The following is a 20706-nucleotide window of genomic DNA, read 5'->3' as shown; positions in this document are numbered from 1 at the left end:
TCTAAAAAACTCTAAAAAACCATGTACATTTCAATATTTGTAGGAGCTCATTTTTTTAGCAGCTGCTGCTCAATTTGGAACTCCGGAGTTGGAGTTGGTCTTTTACCAAATCGGGCTATCTTCTGTATACCACCCCTACCTTGTCGCAACACAACTGATTGGCTCAAACGCATTAAGAAGGAAAGAAATTCCACAAATTAATTTTTAAGAAGGCACACCTGTTAGTTGAAATGCATTCCAGGTGACTATCTCATGAAGCTGGTTGAGAGAATGCCAAGAGTGTGCAAAGCTGTCATCAAAGCAAAGGGTGGTTACTTTGAAGAATCTATCATCTAAAATATATTTTGATTTGTTTAACACTTGTTTGGTTACTACATGATTCCATATGTGTTATTTCATAGTTTTGATGTCTTCACTATTATTCTACAATGTAGAAAATAGTAAAAAAATAAAGATAAACCCTTCAATGAGTAGGTGGGTCCAAGCTTTTGACTGGTACTGTATATACACTACTGTTCAAAAGTTTGGGGTCACTTAGAATGTCTGTTTTTTAAATAAAAGCAAATTTTTTTGTCCATTAAAATAGCATCAAATTGATCAGAAATACAGTGTAGACATTGTTAATGTTGTAAATGACTATTGTAGCTGATAACGGCAGATTTTTTTTATGGAATATCTACATAGGCGTACAGAGGCCCATTATCAGCAGTGAATAGGCGACTCCGGGATGCTGGCCTTCTAGGCAGAGTTCCTCTGTCCAGTGTCTGTGTTCTTTTGCCCATCTTAAACTTTTCTTTTTATTGGCCAGTCTGAGATATGGCTTTTTCTTTGCAACTCTGCCTAGAAGGCCAGCATCCCGGAGTCGCCTCTTCGCTATTGACGTTGAGACTGGTGTTTTGCCGGTAGTATTTAATGAAGCTGCCAGTTGAGGACTTGTGAGGCATCTGTTTCTCAAACTAGACACTCTAATGTACTTGTCCTCTTGCTCAGTTGTGCACCGGGGCCTCCCACTCTTCTTTCTATTCTGGTTAGCGCCAGTTTGCACTGTTCTGTGAAGGGAGTAGTACACACACAGATCTTCAGTTTCTTGGCAATTTCTCGCATGTAATGGCCTTCATTTTTCAGAACAAGAATAGACTGACAAGTTTCAGAAGAAAGTTATTTGTTTTTGGCCATTTTGAGCCTGTAATCGAACCCACAAATGCTGATGCTCCAGATACTCAACTAGTCTAAAGAATTCCAGTTGTATTGCTTCTTTAATCAGGACAACAGTTTTCAGCTGTGCTAATGTAACAGTTTAGCTTCTGTCCCTCTCCTCACCCCTACATGGGCTCGAACCAGGGACCCATCACTCTACAAAATCCGCAGCCCTTGCAGAGCAAGGGGAACAACTACTTCAAGGTCTCTGAGCGAGTGACGTCACCAATTGAAACGCTATTAGCACGCACCCCGCTAACTAGCTAGCCAATTCACATCGGTGAAACTAACATAATTGCAAAATGGTTTTCTAATGATCAATTAGCCTTTTAAAATGATAAACTTGGATTAGCTAACACAACGTGCCATTGGAACACAGGAGTAATGGTTGATGACAATGGGCCTCTGTACGCCTATGTGGATATTCAATTTCCAGCTAAAATAGTCATTTACAACATTAACAATGTCTACACTGTATTTCTGATCATTTTGATGTTATTTTAATGGACAAAAAAATTGCAAAACAAGGGCATTTCTAAGTGACCCCGAACTTTTGAACAGTAGTGTACGTATATATATATATTGTTGTTGTTAGCTAAACAAGTGCTTGTTAGTGCCATCAGACATATCAGAGAATACAGCTGTTATACACTTGCATTCTCTGACATAATTGACAGTTTGAACTCAGCTTTGTTTCAAGTTTTATTCTCCAGTTTTGAGTAGAGTGTTCCCGACACTTCTGTGGCAAGGCTCTGCTGAGGCAGCTCTCAAGGTCCTCGTTGGAGATTTGCACCACCAAGGGAGACTAGGTGGAGAAAGCAGTTGTCTTTGGAGTTGACGCAGAAATATATCAAATGTAAACTGGCATCTGTGCGTTTGCTTAATCCAATAAATGTACGACTCCATGTGTAGCCAACCATTTGGAGATGCCAAATGCGCTTAATACGCATACTGTATGTGGCTGACGGGTATGTCCTCTGACTCGTCTTGTCATTTGGTACTGAAAATTAAGCGAAATTATATTAACAGGTGTAGGCCTAATATCAAGTTCGACACCTCTCAGAAAGCATTAGAGCCTGTGATAAAACATTTGTTTTGCATAAAGTTTCAATAAACGGCTTCCTGGTAGGACTAGGCCTACTTCCAAACATCCCTTCACAACACCCAACACTACAATGAAATGATCAAATAATCCAATAATATTTTAAAACAAAGGATATTTGGAAGACATTCATGATCGTATTTGATACGATTGTTACATTTAGGTTATTTGCATGATTGGCTAAGAGATATTTTTGATAAATCAACAATAGCCAAACTAATTGTGGTAGGCTAAATGCCACAGGATAGTAGACCATCACACTTTCACTTGTTGTGAGTTACTTTTATCTGAACAGCGGACTCCCTGGCAATGAACCCTGCGCACTTGAATTTTTATATATTTTTTGTATTCGAGCGGCACAAAAGCATGATTGATAGATCAATAGCAAATCACAGAATCCCCTGTTCTTATTTGGCCAATCGTTGCGCATCCTGGGCGGGATTTGTAGCTCTGGTGGAGTGTGTTTTTTCTTTCCTCTCCCAGACGGGAGAGAGAGAATCCCAAAAATGACATCCAGATTGCAGGGGAGCAGAGCAGAGAGTGAGTGAGAGACTGAGAGAGAGAAAGAAAGAACTCAACAACCCGTTCAGTTTCAGGGAGAGAACAGAGAATATCAGCCAGCGCATGTTTTATTTTACAGCTTCATACTCGGCATCTTGTGGAAAATTCCGACTTTAGAAATGTAGTTGGATACAAATAAAACCTGAGAAGAATACACCAATGTGTTTTTGAAAACAAAAGCGTTAGCATAAACGTTTCCTGTTTCTTGACATCGTAGTAGAACGGAGAACCCCTTGGTTTGAACCCTGTGCTTCTCTACAGTTTTGTGAAGATCACTGTCTGCTGCAATCCAACCGTTAAGATGTGTGACCTGATGCCAGTTTCGAAACCTGCTGAAAAAATCGGCAAAATGAAAAAGTTGCGAAGAACTTTGTCAGAGAGCTTCAGTCGCATAGGTAAGTAGCCTACCCCTACTGTAGCGGTTATAGTGCAACAATGCATAGCCTATCGCAGTTAACGGTTATGGAAAACGGTGCTGTAGCCTAGGGAACTATTCTAATAATGTCCACTCCAACTAGTCGGGACGATAGCTGAATTTCACTATTACAAAAAGCTTTACACAAAATAAGCAGCGGTGGCATTCACACTGGTGGCAATCACTTTTACGACATTACGATTATGCATTATGGCAATAACTGTCATTGTGTTGCTGTAATTCAACACATTGTTGAATATTGTAAATGGGTAGTTCAAGTTGAGTGTTATCATTACTGTCGTATCAAACATCAGGGAATTGCCGATGTGCTTATTGTACAACTGGAAGAAGCTTGCTATCCAAATGGCCTGCGTGCGTAAACGCAGGCATCTAAGCAGGTACACACACTGCATCTCTCTCTCTCATCCCAGTGTTGGTCTATATGGTTTTGTGCATTAAAGGAAAACAAAATATCACTCCCTATGTAGACGACTGTTATATAATCTTTCCCCACAAATTAACTGATCAGATACAACAAGAAGAGGGAACATTTCCCATTTTTACGTAATTTAGCAGACACTCTTATCCAGAGCGACTTACAGTAGTGAATGCATACAGTTTTTTTCCTGTGCTGGCCCCCCGTGGGAATCGAACCCACAACCCTGGCGTTGCAAACACCATGCTCTACCAACTGAGCTACAGGGATGGCCGATATGATTTGAATATGAGGCTGCATGAAAAAAGGTCGGTATTGACTTTTCTGCTGCATGGATTGTCCTTGTCCGTACTGGTCACTGTTGCTGCTGATATCTGCATCAGCCATCAACGTTGTGCACAGCACTATATAGGCATTGATTGATCACTCACTCTCTGTCTGTGTTTCACGGATGGTTTAACAAAGAGCATTACATATTAGTTTGAGAAGTTGGGCTTCTTGTAACCAAGTCATAATGCTACGTCCTTACTATATACCAGTCGATATTATTATTTCCATACATGTCCTAATAATACGCTCACACTCAATGTCACATCATAGTTCAGCCTGGTCTCATAGACTAGAAGTAACAGAGTAAATGTAAATCCAGGACCCCCAGTTAGTACATTATCTTACCTTTGGTATGTTTACATAAGACATATTGTTACTTAAGGCCAAAAAAACAAAGGTAGGCTGGTTGGTTGGGTGGAAAGGTTGCGAGTTCGAATCTCATCACGGACAACTTTAGAATTTGAGCTAATTTCAAATCAAATTCAAATCAAATTGATTTATATAGCCCTTCTTACATCAGCTGATATATCAAAGTGCTGTATAGAAACCCAGCCTAAAACCCCAAACAGAAAGCAATGCAGGTGTAGAAGCACGGTTGGCTAGGAAAAACTCCCTACAAAGGCCAAAACCTAGGAAGAAACCTAGAGAGGAACCAGGCTATGAGGGATGGCCAGTCCTCTTCTGGCTGTGCTGGGTGGAGATTATAACAGAACATGGACAAGATGTTCAAATGTTCATAAATGACCAGCATGGTCAAATAATAGTAATCACAGTGAACAGGTCAGGGTTCCATAGCCGCAGGCAGAACAGTTGAAACTGGAGCAGCAGCACGGCCAGGTGGACTGGGGACAACAAGGATTCATCATGCCAGGGAGTCCTAAGGCATGGTCCTAGGGCTCAGGTCCTCCGAGAGAGAAAGAAAGAAAGAGAGAAAGAGAGAATTAGAGAGAGCATACTTAAATTCACACAAGACACCGGATAAGACAGGAGAAATACTCCAGATATAACAGACTGACCCTAGCCCCCTGACACATAAACTACTGCAGTATAAATACTGGAGGCTGAGACAGGAGGGGTCAGGAGACACTGTGGCCCCATCCGATGTTACCCCCGGACAGGGCCAAACAGGCAGGATATAACCCCACCCACTTTGCCAAAGCACAGCCCCCACACCACTAGAGGGATATATCTTCAACCACCAACTTACCATCCTGAGACCGAGTATAGCCCACAAAGATCTCTGCCACGGCACAACCCAAGGGGGGGCGCCAACCCAGACAGGAAGATCACGTCAGTGACTCAACCCACTCAAGTGACGCACCCCTCCTAGGGACGGTAGCTAATTAGCAACTTTGTAACTACTTACAACTTTTTAGCTACTTTGCAACTACTTAGCATGTTAGCTAACCCTTCCCCTAACTCTAAAACTAACCTTAACCCTTTTAGTTAACCCTAACCTTAATCCTGTAACCTAACTCTTAAACTTAACCCTAACCTTAACCCCTAACCCAGCTAATTTTCCACAGCTAGCAAACATTAGCTACTTAGCCAGAATTCATAACATATCATATGTTTTGCTAATTTGTAACATTGTATGTTTACCAAATTCGTAATATATAATTGAAATTGTAATTCATAACATATCATACAACATGGGTGATGGACATCCTCAAGTTAATACATATCATACAAAATGTAACATGTCATGCTAAATGGAGTTGGGAATTTGATGTGGGACCCAGATTGTAGGCTATTTATCCTACCTTGCTATTCCAGGCTATGCTACCACCTTGCATATCAATTGCTAACTGTGCTAAGGTCATGTACAGTAGGATCTACAAACTCACAACTCTATTCTTGTCTTTTAACTGTTACTGTGTATTTCCAGTACATCGCTATGACAATGCAGCCTTCTGACCTTAGCTGAGGTTAGCTGGGATGAGACTGTTGGCCTACTTCAGGGATCATCAACTAGATTCAGCTATGGGCTGATTTTTTTCTTGAGGGGATGGTCAGGGGACCGGAACATAATTACAAATGATTTGTAGACTGCAAATTTGTAACGTTTGAGCTGGGAGTCGGGAAGCAATTTCAGGAAGTGATTCATTTAATAAATAAATGAAAACATAATACAAAACAAGAAACACAAACAACGCACAGACATGAAACTGAAACAGAAACAATGACGCCTGGGGAAGGAACCAAAGGGAGTGACATATATAGGACAGGTAATCAAGGAGGTGATGGAGTCCAGGTGAGTGTCATTATGTGCAGATGCGCGTAACGATGGTGACAGGTGTGCGCCATAATGAGCAGCCTGGTGACCTAGAGGCCGGAGAGGGAGCACACATGACAGTACCCCCTCCCCGGCGCATTCGGCTCCAGCAGCAGGACGCCAACCACAGGGACTATCCCGGGGATCAGGAATGGACCGGTCGCCTCCACTGAGGCACAGAAATCGGACAAACCGGCTGAGGCATGAGAGCCTGATGAGCAGGCTGAGACCTCCCCAGTTGCCTCGGTGGAGGCACGGGAACCTGTTCACCCAGCTGAGGCATGGGAGCCTATTGAACCCGCTGAGGCATGGGAGCCTGTCGAGCCAGCTGAGGCATGGGAGCCTGTCGAGCCAGCTGAGGCATGGGAGCCTGTCGAGCCAGCTGAGGCATGGGAGCCTGTCGAACCCGCTGAGGCATGGGAGCCTGTCGAGCCAGCTGAGGCATGGGAGCCTGTCGAGCCAGCTCAGGCATGGGAGCCTGTCGAGCCAGCTGAGGCATGGGAGCCTGTCGAGCCAGCTGAGGCATGGGAGCCTGTCGAGTCAGCTGATTCATGGGAGCCTGTCGAGCCAGCATGGGAATCCGACAAACCGGCTGAGGCCTCCCAGGTAGCTCTGGTTCTGACACCCGGACCCGACATCACCTCCAACACAATTTAAAAAAAATAAAACACTCATTTCATTTCATTATGCACTGATGCACGTAACAATGGTGACAGGTGTACAGCCTGGTGACCTGGAGGCCAGAGAGGGAGCACACGTGACAAAATTGACTAAAACATAATCATTTCAAACCTTGCTTACATTTGCTCACGATCGCATACACTGTAAATCTCTGTATTATGCGTGGGAATACTTTGGAACCTATTTCCCAAATTAAAATCACTTGGAGCTCTTTTATGTCCAATAATAATAATAATAATAATAATTATAAAAAACATATTATTTTATTATAAAAATAAAATCACCCGTGGACCTCCAGTTGGGGAATGTCATGACATCATTTTCTGGAATTTTCCAAGTTGTTTAAAGGCACAGTCAACTTAGTGTATGTAGACTTCTGACCCACTGGAATTGTAATACAGTGAATTATAAGTGAAATAATCTGTCTGTAAACAATTGTTGGAAAAATGTAGATGTCCTAAACGACTTGCCAAAACTATAGTTTGTTAACAAGACATTTGTGGATTGGTTGAAAAATGAGTTTTAATGACTCCAACCTAACTGTATGTAAACTTCTGACTTCAACTGTAAATGATATCACCTACAGTTGAAGTTTTTCCAACAATTGTTTACAGACAGATTATTTCACTTATAATTCACAGTATCACCCCAGCAGCATACCACCCTGCATCCCACTGCTGGCTTGCTTCTGAAGCTAAGCAGGGTTGGTCCTGGTCAGTCCCTGGATGGGAGACCAGATTCTGCTGGAAGTGGTGTTGGAGGGCAATTAGGAGGCACTCTTTCCTCTGGTCTAAAAAATATCCCAATACCCCAGGGCAGTGATTGGGGACACTGCCCTGTGTAGAGTGCTGTTTTTCGGATGGGATGTTAAATGGGTGGCCTGACTCTCTGAGGTCATTAAAGATCCCATTGCTCTTATTGTAAGAGTTGGGGTGTTAACCCCGGTGTCCTGGCTAAATTCCCAATCTGGCCCTCATACCATCACGGCCACCTAATCATCCCCAGTGTACAATTGGCTCATTCATCCCCCTCATATCCCTTGAAACTATTCCCCAGGTCGTTGCTGTAAATGAGAATGTGTTCTCAGTCAACTTACCTGGTAAAATACATTTAAAAAAATCACAATTCCAGTGGGTCAGAAGTTTACATACACTAAGTTGACTGTGCCTTTAAACAGCTTGGAAAATTCCAGAAAATGATGTCATGGCTTTAGAAGCTTCTGATAGGCTAATTGACATCATTTGAGTCAATTGGAGGTGTACCTGTGGATGTATTTCATGTCATACCTTCAAGCTCAGTGCCTCTTTGCTTGACATCATGGGAAAATCAAAAGAAATCAGCCAAGACCTCAGAAAAAAAATTGTAGACCTCCACAAGTCTGGTTCATCCTTGGGAACAATTTCCAAATGCCTGAAGGTACCACGTTCATCTTTACAAACAATAGTACGCAAGTATAAACACCATGGGACCTAGCAGCCGTCATACCACTCAGGAAGGAGACGCGTTCTGTCTCCTAGAGATGAATGTACTTTGGTGCGAAAAGTGCAAATCAATCTCAGAACAACAGCAAAGGATCTTGTGAAGATGCTGGAGGAAACAGGTACAAAAGTATCTGTTTCAGGTTATGTCTTATATCGACATAACCTGAAAGGCCGCTCAGCAAGGAAGAAGCCACTGCTCCAAAACCGGCATAAAATAGCCAGACTACGGTTTGCAACTGCACATAGGGACAAAGATTGTACTTTTTGGAGAAATGTCCTCTGGTCTGATGAAACAAAAATATAACTGTTTGGCCATAATGACCATCGTTATGTTTGGAGGAAAAAGGGGGAGTCTTGCAAGCCGAAGAACACCATCCCAACTGTGAAGCAGGGGGGGGGGGGGTAGCATCATGTTGTGGGGGTGCTTTGCTGCAGGAGGGTCTGGTGCACTTCACAAATTAGATGGCATCATGAGGTAGAAAAATTATGTGGATATATTGAAGCAACATCTCAAGACATCAGTCAGGAATTTAAAGCTTGGTCACAAATGGGTCTTCCAAATGGACAATGACCCCAAGCATACTTCCAAAGTTGTGGTAAAATGGCTTAAGGGCAACAAAATCAAGGTATTGGAGTAACCATCACAAAGCCCTGACCTCAATCCTATAGAAAATTTGTGGGCAGAACTGAAAAAGCGTGTGCGAGGAAGGAGGCCTACAAACCTGACTCAGTTACACCAGCTCTGTCAGGAGGAATGGGCCACAATTCACCCAACTTATTGTGGGAAGCTTGTGGAAGACTACTCGAAATGTTTGACCCAAGTTAAACAATGTAAGGCAAGACAATGCTACCAAATACTAATTGAGTGTATGTAAACCTCTGACCCACTGGGAATGTGATGAAAGAAATAAAAGCTGAAATAAATCATTCTCTCTACTATTATTCTGACATTTCACATTCTTAAAATAAAGTGGTGATCCTTGACCTAAGACAGGGAATTTTTACTAGGATTAAATGTCAGGATTTGTGAAACTGAGTTTAAATGTATTTGGCTAAGGTGTATGTAAACTTCCGACTTCAACTGTATAGTATCTTATATTTATGTTCTTGAATACGAGTCCATGTTTAGTTTTGTTTTGGAAATGTTCAATATATCAGACTTGTATGTGAAGGAGTGTTCAAACTAAATAACAATGCTACAGATTCTTGTGTATTGACTCCCCATTTACTGTAGTTGTAATGATCCTGCTGTGTTTTCTACTTTGAGGAAATTCTCCTCTCTGTGTCTCTGTTTTCTGATGAGAAAGATGCAATTTTATGGCTCCACGGCTAGATGACTCTGCCTCAAAACAATGCCATTGACATGAGTAAGTCATTTTACATCAAGGCCAAACAATATAGTGTTACTTCCATCTGTAACTTACCCTATCTCATTGTGTCAGATTAGTTGTGATACCCTCCAATCAGATAATTATTGAGTTCATTATGAGAAATGTGTAATTAAAGAGATATTTATTAGGCTATGTTTCCGAAAAGCATTTTTCAGCACTCTTCCCAGGCAATGTGGATTGGTTTGTCTTTCACAGTTAAAAACAAAGCTAAAGATAAGATCTGGTTTGCACCGAATGTACCATACAGTACATCTAGCTGTCAAGGAGGAAACAATCACACCGGCAACACAGCATTGTTTACCTTCCTTTTCATAAATACAAAGGATATTGCTGTCCAATGCAATCACTATGACTTCCTGTGATTATAGTCATAGTGGCGAGAGAAGACGAGAGCTCCTCAGTCACACCAATGGGCTGCTAGTGGTGTGTTGCTCTCTTCCTGCCACACCTGGGTTCAAATATTATTTGAAATCTTTCAAAATTACTTCTAGCGTTTGCTTAAGCCTGCCTTAAGAATGCCATTTGGGTGGGGTGTGCACTTTTGGGACTATTCTATTGGTTCCGTTGCGCCAGGCAAAATCAATCAAGCACAGCTAAAGTATATTTAAAGATTTCCAATACTATTTGAAGTGAACCCAGGTGTGTTCCCAGCCATTCACTAGTCTAGTAATGATGATGCAGTGTCTGAAAGGTCTGTCTAATAAAGCACAAACAAACTCTTCTTCTGAACGCTGCCAGTGTCAGATCATGTTGATTGACCTCGGACTATCTGCCTGAGTGTCTGCCTTAATGAAGGAAGCATAATGAATCTTTATCACACGAATAGGAAATCAGGACACCATTACAGGGCTGTGTGTGTGCGTACTGTAGGTGTGTACGTGTGTGTGTGGGTTATGAGTGAGTGCACACTGTGGTTGTAGTCACTGTTTTTGTTCCCTGTTCAGAAGACGTCAATGTGAGCCTGGTTTTCTTCTTCTCTCTATTTTCAGCTTTCAAGAAAGAGGACAGTGGCTTTGATGAGGTGAGTTCAAAACCAGTGAAACAGCTGGTGAAATGATTGGTCCATTTTTCAGTGCAATACAACAATATTTGATGGTAATGCTTATTGTGTTTATTATGTGGTATCATGGATTGAATTCATAGACAGACAATACTGTGGTGGTACTGTATGCAGTTCAGTAGTTTATTCTATGAATGGTCATTAGATAGGATTTGTAAGTCGCTCTGGATAAGAGTGTCTGCTAAATGACGTAAATGTAAATGTTTGTAATGTATTCATGTTTACTGCATCAGGGCTGTCCTATCATCTCAGTAGTCCTAGTCCTCTGGGCCAGTGTTTGTCACTAGGAAGCCAACCAGACACATTATTCTGTGGACAGAGAAACTAACATCAGAATGATGAAAGTATTCGAGAATGTTTTCCCAATGTATAACAATGCTGCATGCGTGTGTGTGTGTGCGTGTGCGTGAGTGTGTTTGCATGCGCGCGTGTGTTGATGAGGAAGCCGATAAGGCCGTAGACACTAGGATGTAAATGTTAAATGCGTTGGCAGGGAAATTCTGCTTGCTTGCTCTTTTGAGTTGAAGTAACATCGATTTTTTTTTTCTTCTCCCCAAGCCCTCAATGCGGTGCTTTAGATTGGTATCTAAGGAGATGTTCTTGGTGAAAGATAAGGCTTAACTCCTGTGGTCTCTAAAGCCTTTCCCTTTTCCAGTTGGAAATTCAAGTACACAAGGTGTAGAGAGACTGAGGAGACAGCAGCCAGTGTGAATGTTTGCTGATCTTGCTTTGGTTAATGATAACCTTATCTGTTCAGCTTATGAAGGCGGTGATGGTACAGACAAACCAGGGATTGCATTAACGAACTGAACAGCTCTGCAAATGGAGGCTAAAACTAATGCCGGGCGTACACTACACAGTTTTGCCATGAATTCCCCACTTTTTTTGCCATCCCAGACACATTTTCATGATCGGGGTGAAACCTTATGAACTTAGGCTAGGTTCAATACGTCGGGACTCGCATAGTTTGAGTGGGTCAAGGACGCACCAACGATGGCTGTTCCGTTCTCCAGATCCCTGTCGGATGTCCTGAAAGGTTTTCGGACACATTTTGGATGTGCATCTTGTAGTATGAGCAGTGCTACAACGCGATTGGGCAAGGACTGCTGCCAATAGCCAATGAGCACTCAACATATGAGACCAAAACAATGATGGCAAAGAGGAAAGTAACAACTACACGCACCGTGTGGACCGAGGTGATGGAGGACAGATTGGTGGAGCTGTGGAGAGAACCTGGCTGCCTTCAATGTGCAAGTTTGTTTTACGTGCCCCAGATGAGCTCAGTTTGCTCATTCCATTGGTCTTTAAGTAAAATCTCCACCCACCCGGGACACCGGGCCATGCAAAACAAACTCCACCAATATTACATCTGCGTCTTACCATGACAGAATCCAAAAATATTATTTCATATTATTGTTATTATTTCATATTAAGTTCATATTCTGCGCCTCCGGCTTTTTAAAAATGTTTCTGCACATAATAACGTGCTCACTTATAAAACAGCTCACTGTTTGCGCGTCAGCATTTTTTCCTACGACAACCGAGAAACGCAGGGCATGATCAACTAGGGAATCATTGTGTAATGTGAGCAGCCATGTCCTGGGGTTGAGAATGGAAGGAAGGAAAGATTTGGGACAAGCAAATCATGAAATGTGACCACGTCCAAATTGTTAACATTTTAGAAGTTGTGTAGTGTATGCCCAGCATAACTGATTCACACAAGGTGCGAAGAGCCACGATTAGCTGTTTTTCTACCTCTGTTAAATCTCTGGGGATGTCCCCTCCTCCCATGTCGCTGTATTCTTGCCTAGCCCTACACAGATTATAAGAGTGATGGGCAATTACTCCCTGCTGCCCTCTCTCTCTCTCTCTCTCTCTCTCTCTCTCTCTCTCTCTCTCTGTGGCTCTGCTCTCCCTTTCTGTCTCTCGCTGTCTCTCTCTGTGTTCCTCTGTCCTTCTCTTTCCTCTCACTCTCTTTCTTTCTGAGGTCCAGGCCACGGGTCGGCATCTCTCTGAGGACTTTACATAACACTGGCCTGGACTGGTGCTCACTGCCTTCTCTCTCTCTCTCTCAGAACTCTAACCTAATTCTGACCACTGGTGGACTTACCATTAGGCAGAAGAGGCAATTGCCTCAGGCCTCACATCATCAATGGACCTCATGAGCTGAGCATACATTTTTTAAATAATATTCAAATAATTTCTACCCGCCCCCCCCCCCCCCCCCCCATGCTCCGCTCAAGGCAATAAATAAATCCCCATCATAATCTGTGTTTAAGATAGAGATATCCACCGATGTCGGCGGAAGGTGGCAGAGCTACAGCGGTGTTTGTCAAATTAGGTAACTCGTTACCGGGGTGAAAAATGAATTGAAGTGAAAAGGGCATTTTCACGTCAAAGGTATACAGGTTTTTTCATGTACGAATATGTTATTCAATTTGTTTCTATAGGCTAATAGCAGTAAGGCCAAATTCAATATTTCATCAAATAATATTTTTGTTACCTAAAATTCTAAATCAAATATCTAAATCATCCTTGGTATGAGCATCTTAAAACTATTCCATATGTTAGCTTAGTAGTAGTCTCACGTTGCCATACCTCCAAAATCATATCGCTGTGTGGAGAATTTTGTATTGCAAAAACAGTTTGAATGGTCCTCTGGCTCCCAGCGGCAATATTTTGATTGGATGTTACTTTCAAGAACCCTTGCCCACATGCCCGTTGGTGCCAGGTGTTATGTTCGGCACTGTTTTCTGACTGGATAGGACACATTTTGCAGAGAGTTGGTCCGTATGCTGGTTTGCAACATTGCAGAAAATGGAAGAAAAACTGGGGGGAAAACCCTTTTGTCAGAAGTGTGCTCAATACACAATCCAAGTACATCAACATATATTGATGGAGATTTTAATCAGCGATTTCCTGGCCATCTTCACCATGCACGGTTGCACCTACAACACTCATTTAATGAGCACTATTGGAGCTCCCCCCAAGCAAGGCATTTGATTGATTTGACGTGTAGCGAGGCGTCACTGATTTACATCTGGTCTCCACCCCATTTTGCTATTTAGGGAAGACTGGTTCTCGACCCAGCCCTTTGTCCTCGGACTCTAGGGGGATATAATACACCTTTCTTTAGTAAAAAGGCAGGTGCTGCTAATAAAACTGCCATCGTCATCTAAGCAGAGGACATGTACAGTATGTGTAGCCCATTTATCTGATGCTGTCTGGCATGTCATTCTTTGTTTTGGCCAGACAGCATCAGATACATGGCCTACATATAGTAAGACAGAGGGGTGCCGTTTCGCTAGTTCGCATGCTTTTGCCGGTGAGATAGTTTCAGCCTCTATTGAATTGAAGGAAAGTTGGTGGGTGCACACTGCACTGTTCGGATGCTGGAATTATTTTCAAATCAAATCAGTTTATTTGTCACGTGGATGAACGTGTGAAGGTAACCTACTTTTGAAGTGATTATTTGACAATCAGATAAAAACATGACTGATTGTGTTCATGGCACATTAAAAGGTAATACAGACTGGTCTTTGACTGGGGCCTCCAAATCACTAAGCCTGCCCCTGGCTCTGACTAGGGCCTCCAAGTCACTAAGCCCACCCCTGGCTCTGACTGAGCTCTTTCTCTCTCTGTCTCAATTCAGTTCTATTTAAGGACTTTATTGGCATGGAAAACACATGTTTACATTGCCAAAGCAAATGAGCTAGATAATAAGCAAAAGTAAAAAAAAAAATAACAATTTACAGTAAACATTACACTCACAAAAGTTCCAAAAGAATAAAGACATTACAAAATGTCTGCAGTAATCTGCAGTCTCATTTCTGTGGTTGCACTGAGGAAGTGATTATGCTCATTTTAAGACTTTGTCATCACAGGGGCTTTGCACAAGTCATTATTTGTGTTGGCACTGGAGACTAGCTGTATATAAAATGGCTGTATATAAAATCTAAGTTATTTAACATTGGCATTAGTTATGTTTCCGGTGATTACGCTGATGAATATAGATTAGATATATCGCCACCACCAGTCCATTTTATGCTACTGGGACTTTTGTGGTGCAATAATGTGAACCGAACCGTTCCAAGAAGCCAGTGCCCTGGGAAATAGCCCGGACCATTGGCTATAAATGGTCTCATGCCACCAGGGAATGTTTTAAAAGAATTTAGGAAAGAAAAATAACTATTTCCTGTGCAGCACCAGGGTGTCTCTGAGGGAGCAGTAAGGGGAAGAATTAGCCGGCGTGTGTTTATGTCTTAAAGAAGGGCCCATTGTTTGCTACATTGTTCAGCTGATGCCCATTCATCATGGGCAGAACACCACGAGTCTGATTAAAATGTACCCAGAGTAGCTAGCCTACTACACTGCCTGAAGAATTAGCAACAGTACCCTGTTAGTTTGTCTTGATATTAAATTGTTGCTCCAAGGTAATGTGACTGTATCTGGCACAGAAAGAGATATCATCTGGTCATAACTCCCAGAGAAAGAGACCAGTCATCCACAGCAGTCTTTATCCCCCTCTCCCCTCTCTGTCCCTCTCTCCTCTTCTCTCTGTCCCTCTCTCCTCTTCTCTCTGTCCATCTCTCCTCTTCTCTCTGTCCCTCTCTCCTCTTCTCTCTCACTCTTTCTCTGTGTCTTTGTCCCTCTTTCTCCCCATCCTGCTCCTATCTCTGCCCTCCCTGATTCCTTCTCTCTTATATCTCTCTCGTTCTCTCTCTTTCTTTCTCTCTCTCTGCCACTCAATCTATCTTTTCATCTCCCTACCTCTCTCTCCCTCTCTCTTTCTCCTTGCCCCCCTTGCTCCCCTTGCTCCCCTCTCCTAGTGGAAACACAGGCGCTGTGCTGTGTGGCCTGGCTGAATGTTAAATAACACTGCTGTGGGTTTGACTGTTCTATTACAGAAGGCTGTTAGAGAACTCTGGGACGCTGAAATATACACACACACACACACACACACACACACACACACACACACACACACACACACACACACACACACACACACACACACACACACACACACACACACACACACACACACACACACACACACACACTGGAATGCTGAAATGGCCTCTACTTAAGAGGAAGTCTCAGGAGGCATCATGTTGAGCCATTAGAATGGGCAGATTGTAAAGGATTGTGTGTGTGTGTGTGTGTGTGTGTGTGTGTGTGTGTGTGTGTGTGTGTGTGTGTGTGTGTGTGTGTGTGTGTGTGTGTGTGTGTGTGTGCGTGCGTGCGTGTTAGCACAAACACGTCCTCAGCTGCTGCCCCATGGACTCAATCCAATTTTAGTTAACATGTAAGCCGAGTTCCATGAGTGTCGCTTTGTCTTCACTTCACACATTGTATGCACACAGAGACATTTTTATGTGTAGCAATGCAAACAATAACTTCTGTATAATGAACATTGCTAAATATTGTTAGATTAAGGCCAAGGTCTTCAATTATTTCTGGCTATTAATAATTATTTTCTCCTTCCTTATTTTTTCTCTCTCTCTCTCTCTCTCTCTCTCTCTCTCTCTCTCTCTCTCTCTCTCTGTCTCTGTCGCATGAGAACTTCATTATCTATTCTCAGCAGAATTGGAGTCTGGCACATTGAATAATTGCATGTGTTTGGTGTCAGGATCAGAAATGAATGCAATAAACGTCTTCATCTATTACATTAAAGACTCCAGCGATATTAGTGGAGGAGCCGTTAAGACTGAACCGGATGGAAAATCTGTCATTTATTTCACAGGAAACAAATCACCTTTTGGTCCTTGGGAGTTATCTGAAGGTTTTATAAAGGGAGGAACGGTACTCTCCTGTCATCATTGTCATCATCATCATCTGTGTCATCATCTTTTATGTCATCACTAGCAGTCAGTCACTTCTTGAATAGCAGCATGGCATAGGCTGGAGCCATTCCCCAGGTCTTAGAATGTTAACGTGCCAAGGGCGGAGGGAGAGAAATGGCGAGAAGAGAGATGCCTGGAATAGTGAGTTTTTCCTCCGTCAGGGGATGTATGGATGGTTGGTTCACAGTTAAGCCCAAGTGAGGGACTGCTAGGTGGGGTAGACGGGGGAGAGAGTCGGGGGAGGGAAGGAGAGAGGTGCTGTCACGTATTCTGCCATGGTGATCCTTGGGGACGGACACAGCCCAGCAGAATACCCAGATAGACCATGGATTTATCTTTCTCTCGCACTCTCTCCCCCTCTCTTGCTTGCTGACTCCTCGGAACTCCAGTTCTTTACCAAGACTTTAGCCTTGCTTTCTGTCTCAGAGCACAAATGTCTGTTGTTAGAAACTGGTTGGAATTACACTGGTGGTTAAGAGAGGAGAGGAGGAGGGGCAGCTGGGACATTATGGATGTATATCATATTTTTCCTGAGTGACACAGAGGTGTGACAGTTTGAATAGCTTTTATTGGATGTCTGTCTCACACCATTAATTAAGTTTGAAATGCTGTCAGAACCTGATGACATTGTCATATTGCGTCTCAACCGGCATACACCCAGCTGTTTTCCCACGAGCGCACACATCTGTCTCTAAGCCAAGGTCAGTGGTGATTGTTATTCGCTTAGAACACTTCCCATTGAGAATTCAAATCGCTTAGAAAACGCAAGCTACAAACACCCCCTATTGACTTTTGGTTGAAATCTTCGTTGTTCAATTAAAACAGCGTATTTTGATGACTTTGAAAAATCCAATCAATGTTCTACATTGATAACATGCGGGCGCGGTAGCGTTGATTACAGGGATTGACTCACTGGTTCCTGCTTTGAGGTCCCATTGACTTTCATGTCCTATAATGTTGTTCCAGTAAATCTCCACATGAATTCAATAACTGTTGAGCTACAAAGGGGTGGAAAGGAAAAGTAAAGGCCATATCTATGTGAGTAAGTTAGGAGGAAAGATAAAAAAGAACGAGTAAGGGCCGTAGAGGCTAAGGAAGAAGGAGAAGAGGAGAGTACCAGGAGACCAGCAGTGGCCTGCGGTGTGAAACACCATGGTGTTGATTACAACCTTCCTTCACCCTAACATTGATAACGCATGCGCACACGCACACTGATAACACACGCAGGTGCCGCCCATGGCTTATCGATTCACCTAGCGGTGCGCTCGCCAATGTCACCCTTCCTGCCCCATTGTGTCTCAAGATTACCATCCTCCCCATCCCCAAGCCCCAGGGTTCCCGTCCCCCACGTCTCCTAGATAAGGGACAAGGTCAAAGGTCATCAGGAATCTAGATAACGTCCCTCTCCCGGTTAGCATCACCGTGGGCAACAACGTATGGCGAACACTCTTTAATGTTATCGTCAAGGACACAAATAAAATAATCAAAGATGACATATATTGTTTTTCAGGATCATAGTCAGGATCAGAAATATCACACCTTTTGTTGTTCTAAGAGGCCTTGCAGAGGTGATGTTTCACTGCAGTCAGTGCAGTAGTTGATATCATATACTATACAGTGAGGGAAAAAAGTATTTGATCCCCTGCTGATTTTGTACGTTTGCCCACTGACAAAGAAATGATCAGTCTATAATTTTAATGGTAGGTTTATTTGAACAGTGAGAGACAGAATAACAACAAAAAAATCCAGAAAACCGCATGTCAAAAATGTTATAAATTGATTTCCATTTTAATGAGGGAAATAAGTATTTGACTCCTCTGCAAAACATGACTTAGTACTTGGTGGCAAAAATGTTGTTAGCGATCACAGAGGTCAGACGTTTCTTGTCGTTGGCCACAAGGTTTGCACACATCTCAGGAGGGATTTTGTCCCACTCCTCTTTGCAGATCTTCTCCAAGTCATTAAGGTTTTGAGGCTGACGTTTGGCAACTCGAACCTTCAGCTCCCTCCACAGATTTTCTACGGGTTTAAGGTCTGGAGACTGGCTAGGCCACTCCAGGACCTTAATGTGCTTCTTCTTGAGCCACTCCTTTGTTGCCTTGGCCATGTGTTTTGGGTCATTGTCATGCTGGAATACCCATCCACGACCCATTTTCAATGCCCTGGCTGAGGGAAGGAGGTTTTCACCCAAGATTTGACGGTACATGGCCCCGTCCATCGTCCCTTTGATGCGGTGAAGTTGTCCTGTCCCCTTAGCAGAAAAACACCCCCAAAGCATAATGTTTCCACCTCCATGTTTGACGGTGGGGATGCTGTTATTGGGGTCATAGGCAGCATTCCTCCTCCAAACACGGTGAGTTGAGTTGATGCCAAAGAGCTAAATTTTGGTCTCATCTGACCACAACACTTTCACCCAGTTGTCCTCTGAATCATTCAGATGTTCATTGGCAAACTTCAGACGGGCATGTATATGTGCTTTCTTGAGCAGGGGGACCTTGCGGGCGCTGCAGGATTTCAGTCCTTCATGGTGTAGTGTGTTACCAATTGTTTTCTTGGTGACTATGGTCCCAGCTGCCTTGAGATCATTGACAAGATCCTCCCGTGTAGTTCTGGGCTGATTCCTCACCGTTCTCATGATCATTGCAACTCCATGAGGTGAGATCTTGCATGGAGCCCCAGGCCGAGGGAGATTGACAGTTCCTTTGTGTTTCTTCCATTTGCGAATAATCGCACCAACTGTTGTCACCTTCTCACCAAGCTGCTTGGCAATGGTCTTGTAGCCCATTCCAGCCTTGTGTAGGTCTACAATCTTGTCCCTGACATCCTTGGAGAGCTCTTTGGTCTTGGCCATGGTGGAGAGTTTGGAATCTGATTGATTGATTGCTTCTGTGGACAGGTGTCTTTTATACAGGTAACAAGATGAGATTAGGAGCACTCCCTTTAAGAGTGTGCTCCTAATCTCAGCTCGTTACCTGTATAAAAGGCACCTGTGAGCCAGAAATCTTTCTGATTGAGAGGGGGTCAAATACTTATTTCCCTCATTAAAATGCAAATCAATTTATAACATTTTTGACATGCAATTTTCTGGATTTTTTTGTTGTTATTCTGTCTCTCACTGTTCAAATAAACCTACCATTAAAATTATAGACTGATCATTTCTTTGTCAGTGGGCAAACGTACAAAATCAGCAGGGGATCAAATACTTTTTTCCCTCACTGTAGCTCTACTGGGAGATTGTGGATCCTGTCACTGACAGATACATATTCTTCATATCCACCATTCATCTATAAGTAGGACTGGATCCGCTATAATTTAAGCTGCAGATTAGAACACGTAGGATCCATATGCTTTTAAATAGAGGGAAACCAAACCTGTGAGTTCTTACAATGTGATCAGAGGACGACTGACGTCTCACTCATTTCTATGGTCACTGTAGTTCCCGGGAGAGAGAGATGATTCCCAGAGGTTTCTACCCGTTCCGTACCGCATGTTGAATATTCCGACCGGAATCATCCGGCTTTAATCATGGCAGGATTTCATTTCACACTTTTCGCTCACTGTGCTGCTAACCTTCCTCTCTGTAAGCTGCTTAGCCATACTATCAGACAGCGAATATTATTAAATAAAGTTTTAAGCTGTGGTAGGAAGGGGACGATAAGGAAGGAATCTGAATGAGATTACGTTAGAGTAGGTCAGAGGAATAGGTTCTGAAACCAGATCCTACTCTCTCCGAGACACTAGCTAGAGAATCCTCTTCTCAATTTCTTTCAGGGCTGAGACATTTTAGGGGGCATTTTGTAGGCTTGGAGTATCCCTGTCCTGTTGCACTGCAGAGGAGCTCAAGGGTCTTTTCATTGTATACAGATATTCAAGTGTGTGTGTGTGTGTGTTTTCCTAGACAGGCAAGCTTTCGATGCTAGGTCACTTTAGG

At 42.9% G+C, this 20706-nt stretch overlaps 1 protein-coding gene across 1 annotated transcript in view; it reads left to right on the top strand.

Annotated features, from left to right (window-relative positions):
* Positions 1-2786: 2786 nt before the first annotated feature.
* The window catches only part of LOC106605507 (cyclin-dependent kinase 14), a 198205-nt gene continuing 180285 nt past the window's right edge, over positions 2787-20706 (top strand). Inside the window, exons 1-2 of the mRNA XM_045718621.2 lie at positions 2787-3255; positions 10859-10890. Of these exons, the coding sequence (XP_045574577.1) occupies positions 3162-3255; positions 10859-10890 (126 nt within the window). The 5' untranslated portion in view covers positions 2787-3161. The remainder of the gene's footprint in view (positions 3256-10858; positions 10891-20706) is intronic.

This window comes from Salmo salar, chromosome 05 (assembly GCF_965601325.2).
Source record: "Salmo salar chromosome 05, fSalSal1, whole genome shotgun sequence".
NCBI classification, from domain to species: domain Eukaryota; kingdom Metazoa; phylum Chordata; class Actinopteri; order Salmoniformes; family Salmonidae; genus Salmo; species Salmo salar.
This window is presented reverse-complemented; position numbering and strand designations above follow the sequence as displayed.